At 40.2% G+C, this 21,446-nt stretch overlaps 1 protein-coding gene across 1 annotated transcript in view; it reads right to left on the bottom strand.

Moving 5' to 3' along the window:
- Positions 1 to 21,446, bottom strand: part of ALK (ALK receptor tyrosine kinase) — a 728,753-nt gene that overhangs the window by 325,335 nt on the left and 381,972 nt on the right. Inside the window, exon 5 of the mRNA XM_060027602.1 lies at positions 293 to 494. Coding sequence (XP_059883585.1) covers positions 293 to 494 — 202 coding nt within the window. The remainder of the gene's footprint in view (positions 1 to 292; positions 495 to 21,446) is intronic.

Raw genomic sequence — 21,446 nt, 5'->3', positions numbered from 1 at the left:
TCTTTAATAGCCACTCATTAAATGTCCACTCTGCCAGCTGGTCCTCTGGCCTCTGGAAGGACCGTCAGCCTGGGCAGCCAGAGGACCCCACAGATCAGTGCCCAAGACACCATGCAGGGAATATTAGCAGTAATGGCTCCATCTGGACCCTACTACCCATTAAAGGACGATTGTGAGTTTTAAATAGATGTCAATTAAGTAGATGTCAAATTTCCAGGGTGTTCTGGAAATTTGTAGCCCAAAGCCAAATCTCCATTTACATAATGGGTTTTGGACACGGGGAAGGACTTACCCATGCTTTCCTGGAGTGGGTACCAGGGGGATCTCTCTTCCAGCCTCACTGTGGGGCAGCAGCCGGGCGACGTACCTCCCGGAGGGCTGCAGGTGCCTGTGCACCGAGACGGCCAGCCTGCAGTGCTCGCTGCTGCTTCTCACCCATGGACTCAAGATGCTGTGCCTGGAGTTCATCGAGGTGTTGAGGAGGAGGAAGGCGCCTGCCAAGAGACAGGGAAAGTGACTCTGCAGCGTGTCCAGAAGGGAGGACCAGCATAAGCTCTGTGGCGGGATTTAGAGACCAATGGCGTCAGAGTCAGCGATGCTGGAGGCCTTTCTTGCCTTCCTTACACACACCTGGCCCTCTTCCCCCTCTCTTAGGTTGTCTCTGTAAAAAGCAAAGCCTGAGGCAAGAGGATGGTGACCTGGGACTCGGGCTTTATCATCAGGCAGATCAAGGTTCTCACCTCAGCTCCCCTACTTACTAGCTCTATGTTCTTGAGACTCAGGTCCCTCATCTGTAAAATGGGAATGAAAACATCTACTTCAGTGGTTGTGAGGATTATGTGAGGTAAGCATGGAGAGCACGTTACACAGTTTTAGGTAGAGAGGAAGCACCCTTATAAAATAATCAATTATTTGATTTTGACTGTCTTCTAAGTTAGAGATGACACTCACTGTCTTCTAAGTTAGAGATGACACTCTTCTAAGTTAGAGATGACTGTCTTCTAAGTTAGAGATGATTCCCAGCCAGTAGGCACAATTAACAAAGTCCCATAAGAAGCAGAAGACTAGGACAGATTATTTAATCCCCAAAGAGTGATGAGAGTCAGAAACTCAACCCAGTGCTAAGATGTTCTTGGTGGAGGAGGGCAGCCTAAAGAGAGTCCCTCCCTCCGTACACGTTCCCAGAGTGGAGGCAGGACATCAGTTCCATCTTATAAACAACCACGTAGCGTATCTCCACACCTCACGAACCAGGACATTCTGGGGTATCTCAGGCCACACTATGGGTCACAGTTTAAATCAGAGCTGACCTGAGTTCTCCATATCACACTCAAGCCAACTTCGGACTCAACTGACATCTGCTGGACAATTCAGAGTTTCCCAGGAATGTATGGGTTGGCTCTAGGCTTCCCAAATAGTTATGACCAGTTCAAGGTTTTCTCTGACAGGTGGGTGGCTTATTTGGGTCACTTATTATGTAGCTAAGATCATGGCTCCCACTCCTTTGCTTTCTAGCTAAGTGATCTTGGGCAAAGCACTAACTTTCTCGGTTTCCTCATTTATAAAACGGGGCGGGAAGGGTTGGCTGAAGTCAGTCATCTCTTAAGATTCATTTCAGCTCCTGAGTTTATGAATCATATGCATTTGCAACTGGTCTCCACAAAGAGAGCTCTACAAATCCCTCCTGGTGCCATGCCTGTAGAGTTTCCCTCTGGGGCAAGTCAACCCTAACTCCAGTAGCACAGTCCAAGAGACCTAAAAGCACCTTGTATTCATGGGGATTACTGTCGGCATAAAAGCACGGCACCATTTTACGTTCCCGGTATTCCTTCTGGTGCATTAATTTTACTCGCTACACTCTGCACTGAAGTTTTGGACCTTTAGATGCTGCTCCTTTTGCAGTGAAAGCCTAGTCCCACAAGATTCCCAACTCCTGTAGAAACCAGCTAACAAGTGCTCAGCCTTCTTTAATCACCCCCCAGTGCTTTGAATTAGTCTCCTTCTGCAGATAACCCAATTTACCGAGCAGGCAAAGGGAACTAGCAGACTACAATAAAGAATGATGCAGATGAAGGAAGGGGATTCTTACCAGAAGCAAAGCATTTCTAAGCACACATATTGTGTCAGGAATTTGGAGAGGTGCAATGTTCTAGAAGTAAATAAATGTGACTTCTAAGTACAATCACGATGAGGTCAGCACAAGACTGTTTCTGAGTTGAATCAGGGACTTGGGTCAGTACTGGAAACTGAACCCTCTGTAATTACTGGGAAGTTTCAGCATGGCCTATGGGCCTTTGAAAAGTGCTCTACAACCCTCAGTAAATAATCTATATTATTATCCTGTTTTACCATGGGGGAGACATTCTTGTCACAGGCACAGAGGTAAAAGAAAGGAATTAGAATTAAAGACTCAGAATTAGAAAGGACTTTAAATAGTGAAAGCTATGTGGGATTATTAATAGATGAAAATAGGAAATGGGACCAGAAGGAATTGGAGGTACTTTTAAATGTTTTCCTCCTCCTCTATCCCAGTTCTGCCTTGAAAACATAGAAGTTATATAAACATATTCAAACAAAGTAAATTAAACAAATGCATATTAACAAATGCAGTGTTTTAGGTAGGAATATGACTCATTTAAACTTATGGGCCTTTCCAAAATTTGTTTCTAATAAGGTAAACTATTGCTTCTGATACTGTTTAGATTGGGGTTGCCTTTAGTTCCTTTTAAAAAAGTGCTCCTAAATAATTCTATCCTTACAGGGATCATCCTTTGATATGAAACTGTTTTTATAAATAATAAGAGGCTACACCAATGATGTTGAAGTTCTTGGTTATCTACTCCTCATCCAATTCACTATTCTTTCTTGCCAAGTGGGGTACTGTAAGTCTGATTAAATGTTCATGTCTCAAGCCTTCATTTCAGTTAGCAGTGAACTTGGCTTTGAACAAGGAGTTCTGTAAGCAGAGATCCACTGGCCGTGTCTTGGGAAGAGTTTCCTTTCTTTACAGAAGGGATGGTGTCACTCCCACCACTATTTCCTTCTTGCTGCCTTGAATGAGGTTGTGACAGCTAATATGTAGCAACCACCTTGTGACTATATGGAAAAAGTTAATACATTTACAAACCCTGGCAATGTACAACTGCTGAGCCCGGGCTAGAAACTGTCTTTTTCTATGATTTATTACAAACTAAAATAGCAACTTTCTACTTGTTTCAACTATCACGTCAAGTCTTGTTGCTATCAGCCAATTCTAACTACTTTATATGAGTTTATATAAAGTTCTCATTTGTGGATATTAAAGTTATAATTTTAAAAAAAAAAAAGGACTTTAAGATTATCTAATATAATGTCTTCTCTTTTCTAGAGAAGCAGACTGGAGATCAGAATGAGGAAATGACTTGCCCAGTCTTAATTTGAAAGTCCAGAGACCGACCAGACTCCAGGTCTCTGGACTCCTAACCAGTGTTCTTTCCCTTGTATCTTTCTCATTGTCCCACTGTATTCTTTATCCTAAAATATGACCAGGGTGCCTTGCGGGCAAGTTGTATATCTCAGGAGCCCAGACGGATGGGAAGGGAGAAAGGCGGGCAGATGGGTACTGGACCAAATCCATTTGTTCACTGGATTCCTTACTCCTTTCTGCCCTCAAATTTCATTTATTGGATGCCTGCTTTGAGCAAACATCCAACCACTGGCTCTGCCCTGGGGACACAGACATGAGCCAGACAGTTCTGGCTTTCAAGGAACTCGAGGTCCCGTAGGGGTGATGACATGTCTGCACTAATTTTAATCAAAAGTAGAGGTTATAGAGTCATAAGACACATAAGACATAAAGCACTTTGGGAGGCTCCATGAAAGAGACATTAGGTTCAGCTGGGAAGACTCATAAAGAAGATGACCTTTGACGTAGGTCTTAAAGGGAGAGAAAAACAAGGATACTGGCAGAAACAGCTGTGCAAGAGTTGAGAGGAAGAGGAGTGAAGGCAGAAATGTAGAAAAGGTGTAGTGGCGTTTGGCTGCCGAGTGGCACACGTGACGAGAAGGCTGAGAAATGAGGAAGGGCAGTGAGTGTGGACCAGACCACAGAGAACACTTCATTCCCAGCTAAAGATGTCCAACTTTACTTTGTGGATAACAGGGAGCCAGAAGCGGTTTTTGAGCAGGACGGGGACATCATCAGGGTGGTGCTTCAGGAAGATGAATTTGGTATGGTGGGGGGCAGGAGGGATCAAAACTGACCCAACCTCATCCTCTACCACCAGTTCACACTAGGCAAGGACGAGACTACATGCAAATGTGATGTGTTTCGCATGTTACCTCTGTAAGCAAAGGTGCTATGTTAGGGGCAGACTTTGGGACTCTACCGGGGCTTCTAACACTAGGCTAGCGTATATCTTTTCAGAGCAAGTGAGAGCCCTGGAAGCATCTCTGGGGGCACAGTCTTGCTGCAGACACATTGGGGGTGCATTCCGGGGTTAGGATGAAGCCACACATGCCACATATTAGGGAGCAACAATTGTGTCTTGGTCTGAGACCCTACTCTGGTATTTTTAGTTGGTGGAAAGTTGGATTGAAACCAGTTTTCTGAGCTACTAAAAGAAAGAGTGTGGGCAAAATAAAGGAGGTGCTTCCCTTTTTCTCAGAAAGATAACATGCAAGTGTGCTTGTGTGTGCGTGTGTGCACGAACGCGCACACACACACGCACCCCTGCGAAACTCAAGTTCCCAGCAGGAGCAAATGAAGCTGAAGTTGCTGGGGCTTTGGGGCTTATCCTGTACCACTGTTCCTCCCTCCTGGGTGTGGAAACACATTTAAATTCTTTCCTGTGATTCAGTACCTCAATAATGAGACTCTTTCAAAGTTGACTGGAAGATGGATTACTTTTCCAGTTCTAATATGTGAGATAATGTTTATATGAATTTTATTTTGTGCAACTGGACTATCAACAAGGGACTGAGCTTAAAATATTTTCACTCTCAATGAAACTCCATAGTTGAGAGCTCTCTCTTCATCAGCAGCTTTCCTCTACCTCAAAAAATAAAACAAAAGGAAAAAATACATTTCGTAAGCTCCTTGGGATATTGTCAGTATAAATCTTTTAAAGTCAGTGAGAATTTCTCTCTCCTCTTTCCCTGTTTCCTGTTTAGTTTGCTCAGAATAGCTTGGGGCTATGGGAAGGCTCCTGGGGTCCCTTCTAACTAAGAAGGATGGCCTGGCATCTCACAGATCTTCCCCCAGTGTGGGCCGTGGAGGGGTGGAGAGGCAGATCAAAGAGCCCTGCTTACACGGTGCCACGATCATGGTTTCCTTATTATTGGATTGTGTTGATGTGTTCAATGATTAAATATGAAGTGGTTATTATTTTTATCTCTGGTCACCGGCATAGGGATGTGTTGCTCTTATCCCAGCCAGCAGGGCTCAAATTATGAGCCAGAAACCAAGGGGCATGAATATTGAGATCAGACAGACTCTTTCATATTCAGGCTCTATCTCTATCCAGTTCTAGGCTTCAGACGAATCATTTAAACTCTTTAAGCCTTAGTTTGCTCAGATTTAATATGGGTAGAGCCTCCCTCATATGGCTGTTGTGGAGATTAAATTAAACTACATGCATGGAGTGGCCAGTTCAGTGCCTGGCCCTTAGTAGGTATGTGAGGAATGTTGATTTCCAGCTTTGAGGGGTGTCTCAGTCTGGAGCTCCTTTTATCTATCACTAAACTTGGAATCAGAAGGACTGAATTTGAGCCCTGGCTCTGCCACTACCAAGGTTCCTTTGTCTGTAAAATGAAAAGGTTGGATAGAGTCTCTCTGAGGACGCTTAGAGCTCCAAACTGTCAGTAACTCTATCTGCCTGCCTAGAATATTATTAATCTAAAGGAAACATGTCAAATCTCCAAGCTCCTAAGTCCTAAAGACTTCTCCTAATTCACCTCTCTGAGGCTTCTATGCCAACAGTTTCAGTCAGTTGGCCAAATATTCTGTAAACTGTGATTCCCTGCCCTGACTCCTCTCTTCCAATTCACATGAATGCATCCCTGGGAAGGGCTCCTGTCCTAGCATCATTTGTTTCTATAGATGCTGATGCTATCAGGCTGGTACCCCCTCTAAATGTCTCGTATTTAACACAATGCTTGCCATATGGCAGGCACTCAATGACTTTAAAAATGAAAGTAATTTATACATATGGTGAGGAGTTAAATAGTTCAAAGTAGCTCACAATAATAATTTTAAAAAAAAACCTATCCCCGAATCCTGCTCCTCTCACCAAGTCCCAAAAATATTTTTAAGGATTTCTAGTTTCTTTTGGCAGCTGCCTTCATGATTCTAGATATTATGATCACAGAGTTATTTGTTGGTGCAACAATTTTGGCTCCTTAACACTGATGGTACAGTAAAAAAAAATGATACTATCCCCCTTCGAATTCTTTATTTTTTTAATCCCCTTTTACTTTTTTTATTACTTTCCTTTTTAACTCTTCATGGCAAATGTATCACTTGTTCCATCAGCTTTAGACAGCATCACCTGACTCTCCTCCCTGGAAGATGATGCTATTAGTCTTCCTGCTCTTCTGCATTTTTCCACGTCCACCTCCCAAGGCAGCTATGTTTTCCTCTATATTGTCAAGGTTGTGTAAGAATGATTAATTCTTGTGTTTTGTTTATAGGTTGATGCTAAATGTTGAAAATCAATAAACAGAGCTTTTATACTGAAAACTATATATATATATTTTCACTACAGTGACCAATGGTTATACTTATAAACGTCTTTATAGGTCCAGTAATGCATCCCACTCCACAGAGAATGTTTCTAACATCAAGAGTAAATGAATATTCATTCTCTCTCCTCTGTCTTACATTGTCACTTGTCAAAATTGTGGCACGTTATAATTTGCCTTATATTTATTTGAATCAGGAATCTCTTGTGCACTTTGTTTTTTCAGAAATTTCTAATTGTTTTTCTCTTTTATTTATTTTCTATTTGCCTTTTGCACCATATCTCTAGCACTTCTACACATTCCTTGAAAAATCTCTCCCTTCTTGAAGACGTTGACACCCTGTTTTTAATTTGTACCAGTTGCTTTCCGGGCCTCCAGTACAGCTATTATTCTGGAATTCATTTTCACTAGAGCTCTTCCATTAGTCCCACCATCCTCAGGAAATTTCCTCAGGGGAAAGCTTCTTGGCGAATCTTTGAATATCTGCAATATTTTTATTTTGTTTTCATACTTGGTTAATAGATTTTCTGGCTATAGTTTATAGATCAGAAATTTTGCTTCAGAAATTTGAAGGCCTAGCTTTAGTGCTGTCTAGCATCTGTGTGACTGAGGTGAAGTCTGAGGCTGGTTTTACTGTTAATTTCTTTGTAGTCAGCCTGCTTTCCCCCCGCCCCCTTTGGAAGCCTTCAGGATCTTTCTTTAGGAGGTGCTGAAATTTCAATACAATGGATCTAGGAATGGATCTCTGTAAAAATTCTGCGGTAGCATTTGGTGGGCTCTTTCAATCAGAAAACACATTTCTTTCATCTCTGATAAATTTGTTTTATTATTTCTCTGATATTTTCATTTCCCTCTTCTCAGTCTTAAATCTTTCTGAAGAGATTTATCCCTCAAGTTAACTTCTATTACCTAATTTATCTTTGTTTCCTCTGGAGTCAATTTTTTTTGTTGCTATTTCTTTTTCATGTTTCTGGGCTATCATATGTAGGGTGGTCCTGGATCAGCCCCTCATACAGAAACAGGAGAAACGAGGAGCACAGATAGAAACTTCTCTGCACACAGTCAGTGCTTGCTCTCCATGTCAGAATTGGCCTGATGGCTGGTGGGGAGCCGGCCATCCTGCAGTGCCCGGTCCCCAACTCCAGCATCATGGACTAGTCACGCTCTGCATGAACCATGAACACACCCACTAGCAGCCCTAGTTCTCCCAAGTCCACTTGAATGTTTAGAGAAGAGCCCCCTGTTTCTCTCCCTCATGGTTAAGCACCCTGCTATGTTTTCATCTGGGAAAATGGGGTTAAAAGGCGGCAGAGACAATATGGGTTAACCACACCACAGAGGAATCTCATTCTTCCTCCTGACTCTCATCTTTACTTCAGAGGATCCCTTATCAGTACTCATGGTGCCTCCCAGCAGATGGGCTCCCTCCTCTGCTCTAAAGGGAGCATTTTCTCAGCTTTGGTCACTTTATTTCCTCCATCAACAGCTTCCATCTCCTCTTTGTGCTCTAGAATTCACTCATGGTTCCCTTCCTGCTCTGTTTGCTATTCAGGATTTATTCCTCTGTTGAATCCCTTATTATTGCTTTAGTGGAACTGCAGGAGAGAAGACAAATGTGTGCTCAGTCCACCACCCTGAACCATAAGGCTCTTAATCATTTTCTTTGCCTGAGAACACAAATAAACAAATGCATGAATGGACAAATTTCCATCTCAATAAATCACACACAGTTCTGGCACCTCTGGCTAATTGTCTATATTGCAATTAAACTATTAAATCATTATTACAAGCTATTGATTGATAATGATGCCATTCATATCATGGGGGGCTTAAAGAACAACAGAGGTTTATTGGGCTGGAATATGGACAGAAGAAGTGCAATGTGCAGACACATGCCACTAGGTGCAGCGTCAGGGAATAATGCCATCCCCCAGAGTATGTTCCACAGAACACCAGCCCCACAAGGTGTTAATAGGTAGTATGAGAAAGCTCTGGGATCAAGTAAGTTTGAGGATTACAGAGTTAAACAAAAGCAAACAGGTTCTTTCCTTGCAGGACATCTTAGAACCTTAATATGCCATTAAGATTTGTGACTCTTCAAGAGTAAAACATAAAATGAAATTTCCCAAACTCCTTTGGGCACAGAACTCTTTTGCTGTTGCGTATCATGTACCATGGAATATGCTTTGAAAACTCTATTCTATTTCTGCTCTAGAGACCATCTGCAGAAAGTGAGAAAGGAAATAACCATCATGATAAGAATGAAGGTAGTGTAGAAGTGAATAATATATCTATATCTACATCTATGTCATCTCTTAAATCTTCTCTCTTTGTATGACTTTCAAACTGTCCTCTCATCAAAAACTAAGATTCTTATAGCAGAATCATGCTTTTGGAAAGCCTCCTCTGGGTTACTATGTCTGTCTCTCTACCTGAGGATATTTAAAGATGCTACATTCCACATCTGACTTTCAGAATGTCAGAGCTAGAAACAAACATGGTGGTCACATAGCTTAATCCCTTGCTGTACTGGGGAGAAAACCAAGAAGCAAATAAGTTAAACACTTGCCCAAGGTCACGCTGCAGATCAGTGGTAGATCTGGAACCAGGAGCAAGGTTTTCAGACACCCTGTCCAGTGGAACACCCAGTATCTGCCTGCCCATAATAGAGTTTTATGATGATATTTTTGGTCAAATGTTCTATGGCTTGGTCTCCAGTTGCCCCAGACATCACCTTCTTTCCTTGCACTTTCACAGCTCTAAGGATCGGGCTCCAGTAGATTGCATCAAGCCCATCTATCTGACTGCCCCATATCTAAAGTCACAGACTAAAGCCTGAGCAGGTGGGAACCAGATGGATGAGTTATCCTCTGGAAATCACTCATAGGGGCTTAGGGTAGTCCCCCCAGTCTGGGAAGTATTTGAGGGTCTCCTCTGTTCACGTGGTCTTATGAAGTGCCAAGCCAAATTGGGGGCACTGAGAGAGCTCCTTTATTGTTTATTTTCCAAATTCGAATTCTGCTACCCCATGTAATCTCAACTCAGGTTTTAGGTTTTAGTTCAAAGTTTTGAAATTTACAGGAAGGAATAGGTGGGATTGTCCTCATTGCCATGCCTTGCCTAAAAGTGGGATAACTTAGGAATCCAGACTTAGAGCCCTTGGGAGTTATTTAGTCCAACCTTTTCACCTGGCAGGTGAGACGTTCAGTCCAGGGGGTTGAAGGGATATGCCTGGGTTCCACAGCAGGCAGCTGAGCTGTGTTAGGACCCAGCTCCTCCAGTCCCAGCCCTGGGCACTTTTACTGTCTCACTCTGCTATGATGTCACATACTTGGAATTAGCTCTGTTACCCGCCACCACCAGAACTTAAATGTATTGCTTTACTGCACCTTCATCATGAAGTACTTTGAAGAGAAATGGTATTGGTTTTTGAGATCTAATGATTAGAAAAACCAAGTGTGTTCATTAAGGGAGGAAAGGGACGTAGAAGGAGTTGATTTTTATTAACAGTATTATTAATCTTAACACTATGAGTTCAGTTGTAGCGTAAAGTGGTAGTACATTTGCCTATTTGGTGGATTTCTGTAAACTATCTCTCAGGTCCAAGTTAACTGAGGCAAAAAGCTCCCTAGAAATGGTAACATATATTTATGCTTGTGTGTATATACAGTGAATACATGTATATTTGTGTGTGTGCATGTGTAGACATACTCTATATGTGTGTGTATATATATATAGATAGATAGATACATACATACATATATTTACATGTATATATCCGTGTGTATGTGTGTATGTTTATGTAGATCTCATTTTAGATCTCTGACCCTGTTAAAAAGGACAAACCTTTTTGTGGGAGACATGTTTTTCTTGTTTATGTTTTTTTTAACCAACAGGTTTCATTTAGGAAAAAAGGAAAAGGCCAAAGATCTCTACATACTCTGTGTGTCTCTGTGTCCTGGGGACTCAGCAAAAAAAAGATAATAAAAGGCAAAGCAAATAACTAGAAGGAAACAAGCTGAAGTGCTGAGAAACCTCTTTTCCCTAAGAGCTTATTGCGATAATCCTCAAGCAAAATGGAGCAGCACTTGATTTGATGAGACAGAGAAAGCAGAAGCCAAAGGAAAACTAAACATTTGATTTAATTCAAAGAGAAGGAGGAAGGAGAGATAAAAGTATTTGCTGTAGGCGGGGTAGGGAAGGGAGGAGTTAGGGGACTAAAGTACCTTTGGTGTAACAAAATCCACTTTGGAAGGAGAGAAGCATGAAATGAAGTTTTCCTTATTTTTTTTTTTAACATCTTTATTGGAGTATAATTGCTTTACAATGTTGTGTTAGTTTCTGCTGTATAACAAAGTGAATCAGCTATATGTATACATATATCCCCATATCTCCTCCCTCTTGCATCTCCCTCCCACCTTCCCTATACCACCCCTCTCGGTGGACACAAGCACCCAGCTGATCTCCCTGTGCTATGGGGCTGCTTCCCACTAGCTACCTATTTTACATTTGGCAGTGTATATATGTCCATGCCACTCTCTCACATCGTCCCAGCTTACCCTTCCCCCTCCCCGTGTCCTCAAGTCCATTTTCTACATCTGCATCTTTATTCCTGTTCTGCCCCTAGGTTCTTCAGAACCATTTTTTTCAGGTTTTTTTAGATTCCATATATATGTGTTACCATATGGTATTTGTTTTTCTCTTTATGACTTACTTCATTCTGTATGACAGACTCTAGGTCCATCCACCTCACTACAAATAACTCAATTTCGTTTCTTTTTATGGCTGAGTAATATTCCATTCTATAACTGTGCCACAACTTCCTCATCCATTCATCTGTCAATGGACACTTAGGTTGCTTCCATGTCCTGGCTATTGTAAAGGGAGTTGCAATGAACATTGTGGTACATGACTCCTTTTGAATTATGGTTCTCTCTGGGTATATGCCCAGTAGTGGGATTGCTGGGTCACATGGTAGTTCTATTTTTAGTTTTCTAAGGAACCTCCATACTATTCTCCATAATGGCTGTATCAATTTACATTCCCACCAACAGTGCAAGAGGGTTCCCTTTTCTCCACACCCTCTCCAGCATTGACTGTTTGTAGATTTTGTGATGATGGCCATTCTGACTGGTGTGAGGTGATACCTCATTGTAGTTTTGATTTGCATTTCTCTAATGATTAATGATGTTGAGCATTCTTTCATGTGTTTGTTGGCAATCTGTATATCTCCTTTGGAGAAATATCTATTTAGGTCTTCTGCCCATATTTGGATTGGGTTGTTTGTTATTTTGATATTGAGCTGCATGAGCTGCTTGTAAATTTTGGAGATTAATCCTTTGTCAGTTGCTTCATTTGCAAATATTTTCTCCCATTCTGAGGGTTGTCTTTTCAACTTGTTTATGGTTTCCTTTGCTGTGCAAAAGCTTTTAAGTTACATTAGGTCCCATTTGTTTACTTTTGTTCTTATTTCCATGCCTCTAGGAGGTGGATCAAAAATGATCTTGCTGTGATCTGTGTCAAAGAGTGTTCTGCCTCTGTTTTCTTCTAAGAGTTTTATAGTGTCTGGCCTTACATTTAGGTCTTTTTTTCATTGTGGTATGCGGGCCTCTCACTGTTGTGGTCTCTCCCGTTGCGGAGCACAGGCTCCGGACGCACAGGCTCAGCGGCCATGGTTCACAGGCCTAGCCGCTCCGCGGCATGTGGGATCTTCCCGGACCAGGGCACGAACCCGTGTCCCCTGCATCGGCAGGCTGACTCTCAACCACTGCGCCACCAGGGAAGCCCACATTTAGGTCTTTAATCCATTTTCAGTTTATTTTTTTTGTATGGTGTTAGAGAGTGTTCTAATTTCATTCTTTTACATGTAGCTGTCCAGTTTTCCCAGCACCACTTATTAAACAGGCTGTCCTTTCTCCATTCTATATTCTTGCCTCCTTTATCAAATATAAGGTGAACATATGTCCATGGGTTTATCTCTGGACTTTCTATCCTGTTCCATTGATCTATATTTCTGTTTCTGTGCTAGTACCATACTGTCTTGATTACTGTAACTTTGTAGTATAGTCTGAAGTCTGGGAGCCTGATTCCTCCAGCTCCGTTTTTCTTTCTCAAGATTGCTTTGGCTATTCGGGGTCTTTTGTGTTTCCATACAAATTGTGAATTTTTTTTTCTAGGTCCGTGAAAAATGCCATTGGTAGTTTGATAGTGATTGCATTGAATTTGTAGATTGCTTTGGGTAGTATAGTCATTTTCACAATGTTGATTCTTCCAATCCAAGAACATGCTATGTCTCTCCATCTTTAATTTCTTTCATCAGTGTCATAGTTTTCTGCATACAGGTCTTTTGTCTCCTTAGATAAGTTTATTCTTAGGTATTTTATTATTTTTGTTGCAATGGTAAGTGGGAGTGTTTCCTTAAATTCTCTTTCAGATTTTTTATCAATAGTGTATAGGAATACAAGAGATTTCTGTGCATTAATTTTGTACACTGCTACTTTACCAAATTCATTGATTAGCTCTAGTAGTTTTCTGGTAGCATCTTTGGGATTCTCTATGTATAGTATCATGTCATCTGCAAACAGTGACTGCTTTACTTCTTCTTTTCTGATTCGAATTCCTTTTATTTCTTTTTCTTCTCTGATTGCTGTGGCTGAAACTTCCAAAACTATGTTGAATAATAGTGGTGAGAGTGGGTATCCTTGTCTTTTTCCTGATCCTAGAGGAAATGGTTTCAGTTTTTCACCATTGAGGATGATGTTGGCTGTGGGTTTGTCATATATGGCCTTTATTATGTTGAGGTAAGTTCCCTCTATGCCTACTTTCTGGAGGGTTTTTCTCATAAATCGGTGCTGAATTTTGTCAAAAGCTTTTTCTTCATCTATTGAGATGGTCATATGGTTTTTACCTTTCAATTTTTTAATATGGTGTATCACATTGATTGATATGCGTATATTGAAGAATCCTTGCATTCCTGGGATAAACCCCACTTGATCATGGTGTATCATCCTTTTAATGTGCTGTTGGATTCTGTTTGCTAGTATTTTGTTCAGGATGTTTGCATCTATGTTCATCAGTGATATTGGCCTGTAGTTTTCTTTCCGCGTGACATATTTGTCTGGTTTTGGTATCAAGGTGATGGTGGCCTCGTAGAAGGAATTTGGGAGTGTTCCTCCCTCTGCTATATTTTGGAAGAGTTTGAGAAGGATAGGTGTTAGCGCTTCTCTAAATGTTTGATAGAATTCGCCTGTGAAGACATCTGGTCCTGGGCTTTTGTTTGTTGGAAGATTTTTAATCACAGTCTCAATTTCAGTGCTTGTGATAGGTCTGTTTATATTTTCTATTTCTTCCTGGTTCAGTCTTGGAAGGTTGTACTTTTCTAAGAATGTGTCCATTTCTTCCAGGTTGTCCATTTTATTGGCATATAGTTGCTTGTAGTAATCTCTCATGATCCTTTGTATTTCTGCAGTGTCAGTTGTTACGTCTCCTTTTTCATTTCTAATTCTACTGATTTGAATCTTCTCCCTTTTTTTCTTGATGAGTCTGGCTAATGGTTTATCAATTTTGTTTATCTTCTGAAAGAACCAGCTTTTGGTTTTATTGATCTTTGCTATTGTTTCCTTTATTTCTTTTTCATGTGTTTATGATGTGATCTTTATCATTTCTTTCCTTCTGCTAACTTTGGTGTTTTTTGGTCCTTCTTTGCCTAATTGCTTTAGGTGTAAGGTTAGGTTGTTTATTTGAGATGTTTCTTATTTATGGAGGTAGGATTCTATTGCTGTAAATTTCCCTCTTAGAACTGCTTTTGCTGCATCCCATAGGTTTTGGGTCGTCGTGTTTTCATGGTCATTTGTTTCTAGGTATTTTTTTGATTTCTTTTTTGATTTCTTCAATGATCTCTTGGTTATTTAGTAGTGTATTGTTTAGCCTCCATGTGTTTGTATTTTTTACATTTTTTTTCCTGTAATTGATACCTAGTCTCATAGCCTTGTGGTCAGAAAATATACTTGACATGATTTCAATTTTCTGAAATTTACCAAGGCTTGATTGGTGACCCAAGATATGATCTATCCTAGAGAATGTTCCATGAGCACTTGAGAAGAAAGTGTGTTCTATTGTTTTTGGATGGAATGTCCTATAAATAACAAGAACATCTTGTTTAATGTATCATTTAAGGCTTGTGTTTCCTTATTTATTTTCATTTTGGATGATGTGTCCATTGGTGAAAGTGGGGTGTTATAGTTCCCTACTATGATTGTGTTACTGTCGATTTCCCCTTTTATGGCTGTTAGCATTTGCCTTATGTACTGAGATGTAATTATTTTGGGTGCATAAATATTTACAATTGTTACATCGTCTTCTTAGATTGATCCCTTGATCATTATGTAGCGTCCTTCTTTGTCTCTTGTAATAGTGTTTATCTTAAAGTCAATTTTGTCTGATATGAGAATTGCTACTCCAGCTTTCTTTTGATTTCCATTTGCATGGAATATCTTTTTCCATTCCCTCACTTTCAGTCTGTATGTGTCCCTAGGTCTGAAGTGGGTCTCTTGGAGACAGCATATATATGGGTCTTGTTTTTGTATCCATTCAGCCATTTCATCCATTTACATTTAAGGTAATTATTGATATGTATGTTCCTATTACCATTTTCTTAATTTTTTGGGGTTTGTTTTTGTAGGTCTTTTCCTTCTCTTGTGTTTCCTGCCTAGAGAAGTTCCTTTAGCATTTGTTCTAAAGCTGCTTTGGTGGTGCTGAATTCTCTTAGCTTTTGCTTGTCTGTCAAATTTAGATTAATTTCTCCATCGAATCTGAATGACATCCTTGCTGGGTAGCATAATCTTGGTTGTAGGTTTTTCCCTTTCATCACTTTAAGTATGTCCTGACACTCCCTTTTGGCTTGCAGAGTTTCTGCTGAAAGATCAGCGGTTAACCTTATGGGGATTCCCTTGTATGTTATTTGTTGTTTTTCCCTTGCTGCTTTTAATATTTTTTCTTTGTATTTAATTTTTGATAGTTTGATTAATATGTGTCTTGGGGTGTTTCTCCTTGGATTTATCCTGTATGGGACTCTCTGTGCTTCCTGCACTTCATTGACTATTTCCCATATTAGGGAAGTTTTCCACTATAATCTCTTCACATATTTTCTCAGTCCGTTTCTTTTTCTCTTCTTCTTCTGGGACGCCTATAATTTGAATATTGGTGTGTTTAAGATTGTCCCAGAGGTCTCTGAAACTGTCCTCAATTCTTTTCATCCTTTTTTCTTTATTCTTCTCTGTGGTAGTTATTTCCGCTATTTTATCTTCCAGGTCACTTACCCGTTCTTTTGCCTCAGTTATTCTGCTATTGTTTCCTTCTAGAGAATTTTTAATTTCAGTTATTGTGTTGTTCATCACTGTTTGCTTGCTCTTTAGTTCTTCTAGGTCCTTGTTAAACATTTCTTGTATTTTCTCCATTCTATTTCCAAGATTTTGGATCATCTTTAATATCATTACTCTGAGTTCTTTTTCAGGTAGACTTCTATTTCCTCTTCATTTGTTTGGTCTGGTGGGTTTTCACCTTGCTCCTTCGTCTGCTGTGTGTTTCTCTGTCTTCTCATTTTGCTTAACTTACTCTGTTTGGGGTCTCCTTTTCAGAGGCTGCAAGTTCGTAGTTCCTGTTTTTTTGGTGGCTGCCCACAGTGGCTAAGGTTTTTTCAGTGTGTTGTGTAGGCTTCCTGGTGGTTGGGAGTAGTGCCTGTATTCTGGTGGATGAGGCTGGATCTTGTCTTTCTGGTGGGCAGGACCGTGTCCTGTGGTGTGCTTTGGGGTGTCTGTGACCTTTTTATGATTTTAGGCAGTCTCTCTGCTAATGGGTGGGGTTGTGTTCCTGTCTTCCCAGTTGTTTTGCATAGGGTGTCCTGCACTGTAGCTTGCTGGTCGTTGAGTGGAGCTGGGTCTTAGCGTTGAGATGGTGATATGTGGGAGAGCTTTCGCTGTTTGATATTACATGGAGCCGGGAGGTCTCTGGTGGACCAATGTCCTGAACTCAGCTCTGCCACCTCAGAGGCACAGGTGTGACACTCGTCTGGAGCACCAAGACCCTGGCAGCCACATGGCTCAGAAGAAAAGGGAGAAAAAAATAAAGAAATAAAGAAAAAAGGAAAAGAAAAGAAAAGAAAGTGATTAAAATAAAAAAAAATTAATTTATCAAAAATTTAAAAAAAAATAAAGTAATAAAAAGAAAGAAAGAAAGAAAGAAGAGTGCAACCTAACCAAAAAACAAATCCACCAATGATAACAAGCACTAAAATCTATACTTAAAAAAAAAGAAAAAAAAGGACAGACAGAACCCTAGGACAAATGGTAAAAGCAAAGCTATAGAGACAAAATTACACAAGGAAGCATACACATACACACTCAGAAAAAAGGAAATATATATATATATATATATAGATAGATATAGATATAGATATAGATATCTTTTGGGAAGTCTGAGGTCTTCTGTCAGCGTTCAGTAGGTGTTCTGTAGGAGTTGCTCCACATGTAGTGTATTTCTGATATATTTTTGAGGAGAAACGTGATTTCTACATCTTACTCCTCCAGCATCTTGAAGGTCTCCCTCAAGTTTTCCCTTTTCTATGTAGGTTCTTAACTCTGGAATCATATTGTTCTTTTTTTTTTTTTTTTTTTTTTTTTTTTTGTGGTACGCAGGCCTCTCACTGTTGTGGCTTTTCCCATTGCAGAGCACAGGCTCCGGACACGCAGGCTCAGTGGCCATGGTTCACGGGCCTAGCCTCTCCGTGGCATGTGGGATCTTCCCGGACCGGGGCATGAACCCATGTCCCCTGCATCAGGAGGCGGACTCTCAATCACTGCGCCACCAGGGAAGCCTAAATTGTTCAATTTTTGCTTTAGGTCCCAGATGTCAGGGTATAAGAATCTTCCATTTTACTTTTGAAATTGTGCTAAGAGGTAGCAGATTGTATTACTTTATTTGTGCTGTTCTTCGCATTTTTTTAAATTAAAAATTTGAAAAAGCAATTTTTGACCCATATCCTTGTGGAAGTCTCACAGGATCTCAGCCTCATAGTAATAAGCTCTGACATTTCATGTGCTGTGGCTTTCAGTCACCCCACGGTTGAAGAAGGAGCACGAAGCCTGGACAAACATTGACAACCATACCACAAAGCCACAAAGCAGGGGAAGGCTACCATGTCACCACATGCTACTATGGAAATGATCCATGGAGCACCAAGAGACCTTCCCCCCCAACTCTTTGTTCTTCAGAAGAGGAAACTCATGTGCAGGAAGATAATGGACCTGCCTGAGGAGGGTTGGGCAGAGAAAAAGGTCTAGGCTGAGCTCTCAAATGTTCTAGAATGATCCAGCTTCTTCTAAGTGGTCTTCCCACGTCCCACTCACCCTCCCCCCATACATTCTGCAGACAGCAGCCATAGCCATCTTCTTAAATATAATTTAGTCAGTCACACTCCCTTGTTTTAAAGTCTTCAACGGTTTCCTACTGACAATAGATTAAAATCCAAATTCCTTACTATGATCTACAAGGAAGGCCAGAGGGGAACAGACTGGTAGCAGATACCTTAGGTTGGCTCACTCAACACCCAGACCAACTTCCTTCTCTCTTGTCTTTCTCTTTTATTGAGACTGGAAGTTTCAAAATGACTTGATTTAACAGGCCTTCCTCACAGATAGTGACACGGTTCTGGCCAACGAAATGTAAGCAGAATTGTGTTCATAGAGTGCCCAGCATTAAATAAAAAGGATGAGAAGGAAGAAGAGAAGGGGATCAGGAAGAGGAAAAAAATGAAATTTAAAAATATCCATATTGCAATTTTCCCTTGGGAAATAACGGCTGCTGATCTATATGTATACACACACACACACACTCACACGTTTCTGTGTACCATGTTGTTATGTAAAATATACTTCTTACTGTGGGTCATGGTTAAAAAAAATTGAAAAGCTCAAGGTGAGTATTGTTCACATTTCAAATGTTCATACATGGAAATTATACTGGCTGGGCTCTGTTCCCTGGGCCACCTCTCATTAGGTGGGTGATTTGGGGAGGAGAAGAAATCTATTTGGACAGAATTTTATGATTTATAAAACTCTCCCATACAAACAATCCTATAACAACTCAGTGAAACAGATGCTTTCCCCAGTTGTACCTGTGTCTACCATGGCAGCCACTAGCCACACGTGGATACTGAGTACTTGAAATGAAGCTGATGAAACTAAGAAACTGAATTCTTCATTTTATTTAATTTAAAAAATTTTAAATTTAATTTAAAAATTAAATTTAAAAAGTGATACTTGATTTAGTTAATAGAAAAATATGTTTGGAACAACTTGGGTATGCAAATCTAATTTTTCAACCATAAATTTTATGAAATACAGATCAACTATTTCAGATGAAAATCTAGCCTCAAATTGACATGTACTGTAGGTATAAAAGGTATAATGGATTTCAAAGATTTAGTACAGAAAAAAGAATATACAATATTTCATGAATAATTTTTATATTGATAACATGTTGAAATGATAACATTGGATATATTGAGTTAAATATATTATTAAAATTTAGTTCACCTGTCTCTTTTTACTTTTTGTAATGTGGTTTCTAGAAAATCGAAAATTACATTTTTGGCTCATATTATATTTCTATTGGGCAGCCTTGCTCTGAGGATCAAGTGTCTTGCCCTAGGCCACTGGATGAGTACGTGCTTCAAGCACTGTTACAGTCCAGATCATGTGACTCCAAATTCATGGCTCTTTCTGCTAAACTACAAGTCACATCTCCCTAGGCCTCACTGTTATCTGTAAAAACAGCAAGTGAACTATAGGATGATAATAATATAATGATAATGATGGCTAACATTTAATGAGTGCCTAACATGTCCTGGGCACTAGGTGAACATTTTACAAGGTTTACTGCATTTGATTTTAAACAGCTTAGTAAGGTAGGTATGTGATTATTATACCCACTTTTTAGATGAGGTAACTAAGGTTCAGAGATATCAGTTAACCTGCCTATCAGCTCAAGGTGGTGCAGATGGAGGGGCCCAGAGCCTAGGGGGTCCATACAAATGACTGAACACTTACAGCCTTTCCCTGGATGATGGCCCTTGCAAAAGCAGCTGGGCTGTGTCTGGGTAATGTAGCTGTATCTCCCAGAATCCTGTTAGCTTAATTTCCTTTGGGAATGATGTCTGCTGATCTTGCTGCTGATTCCAATACCATACAGTAGAAATCTCCAAGAGCCACAGTCTTTGAAAATATAGACAAGGCTCAAGAAGGTGACTTTGTATCTGAAATATTTTCAACCAGAAAATTGAAATATGGGCTTCATTACCATGGGTGCTTATTTAAAGATCTACTTGCAATTTGAAACTAAATATAATAATAGCCTTCAAATATAGGGGCAAATCATACTTTCCCAGTGAAATTATTTTTCTTTTCTGTATGCTCATTAAAAACAATTTAGGAAAAAAAAAAAGGAAGAGAAAAAATTTATCTCTAGTTCTACTACTCGAAATTTCTATTTTGTTTTTTTGTTCCTCCATACGCATAGAATTTTTAAAATTTATAATCTCACTAAGTATACTTTATCCCTTGTTCTTTCACTTAACATTATGTCATAAGCATTTTCTATGCTCTTATGTAGGCTTTACAAACATATTTATAAATACTTGTATAATATTCCAAGTAAGTGGATATAACATTCAAGCTATTTCCTTAGTTTAGACAATTAGGTTGTTTCCAATTTTTTGCGATTATAGAAAAAGTTGTTCTCTTGCTCCCCGGAATAGTACAGTCTTTCTGGAGGGGTAGTCCACCAACATGTATCAAAAACCTTAAACTGTGCACATTCTTTGACCCAACAGTTTCCTTTCTAGGAATTTGCTTTGAAAAAAAAAAATAGTTATCCAAAAATACTTTTTTGGAAAGTTGCTCTGCACTATTTATGTGAGCAAAATATTTAGAAACGGTCAATGTTGGACATAGGAGATTAGTTAAGTAATGTATGGTGTATCCATGTGATGAAGTACTTCATGAAGCCACTAAAAATACCGTCTTAAAAATAAGTGAGGGGCTTCCCTGGTGGCGCAGTGGTTGGGAATCTGCCTGCCAATGCAGGGGACACAGGTTCGAGCCCTGGTCTGGGAAGATCCCACATGCCGCGGAGCAACTAGGCCCGTGAGCCACAACTACTGAGCCTGCGCGTCTGGAGCCTGTGCTCCGCAACAAGAGAGGCCGCGATAGTGAGAGGCCCACGCACCACGATGAAGAGTGGCCCCCGCTTGCCACAACTGGAGAAAGCCCTCGCACAGAAACGAAGACCCAACACAGCCATAAATAAATAAATAATTAAAAAAAATAAGTGAGGATTATTAAATACTGCTACTACTACTACTAATAGCTTTCCTTTATTGACTACCAAGCACTGTGCTTATACATATTTAGGATCTAATTTAATCTCAACAACCATGTGTTTGGTACTATTATTATCATCTTCTTTGTAAAGATGCAGAAACAAGCTTAGAGGGTTTGGTGACCTCTCAGAGCCACACAGCTGGTAGCCAAGTAACCAACAGAATCAAGACACAGAACTGTTGGTCTGTCTCCAGGGCTTACTACCCCCTTAACCGCCACACTGTATAAACACCTAGGATGTTCACCCTTGATCATTAGATGGAAAAGGCAGTTACAAAATAGCATGGATAG

The sequence above is a fragment of the Delphinus delphis genome, chromosome 12 (assembly GCF_949987515.2).
Source record: "Delphinus delphis chromosome 12, mDelDel1.2, whole genome shotgun sequence".
NCBI lineage: Eukaryota > Metazoa > Chordata > Mammalia > Artiodactyla > Delphinidae > Delphinus > Delphinus delphis.
The sequence above is the reverse complement of the archived record's forward strand: the minus strand, read 5'-3'. Positions and strand labels throughout refer to the sequence as shown.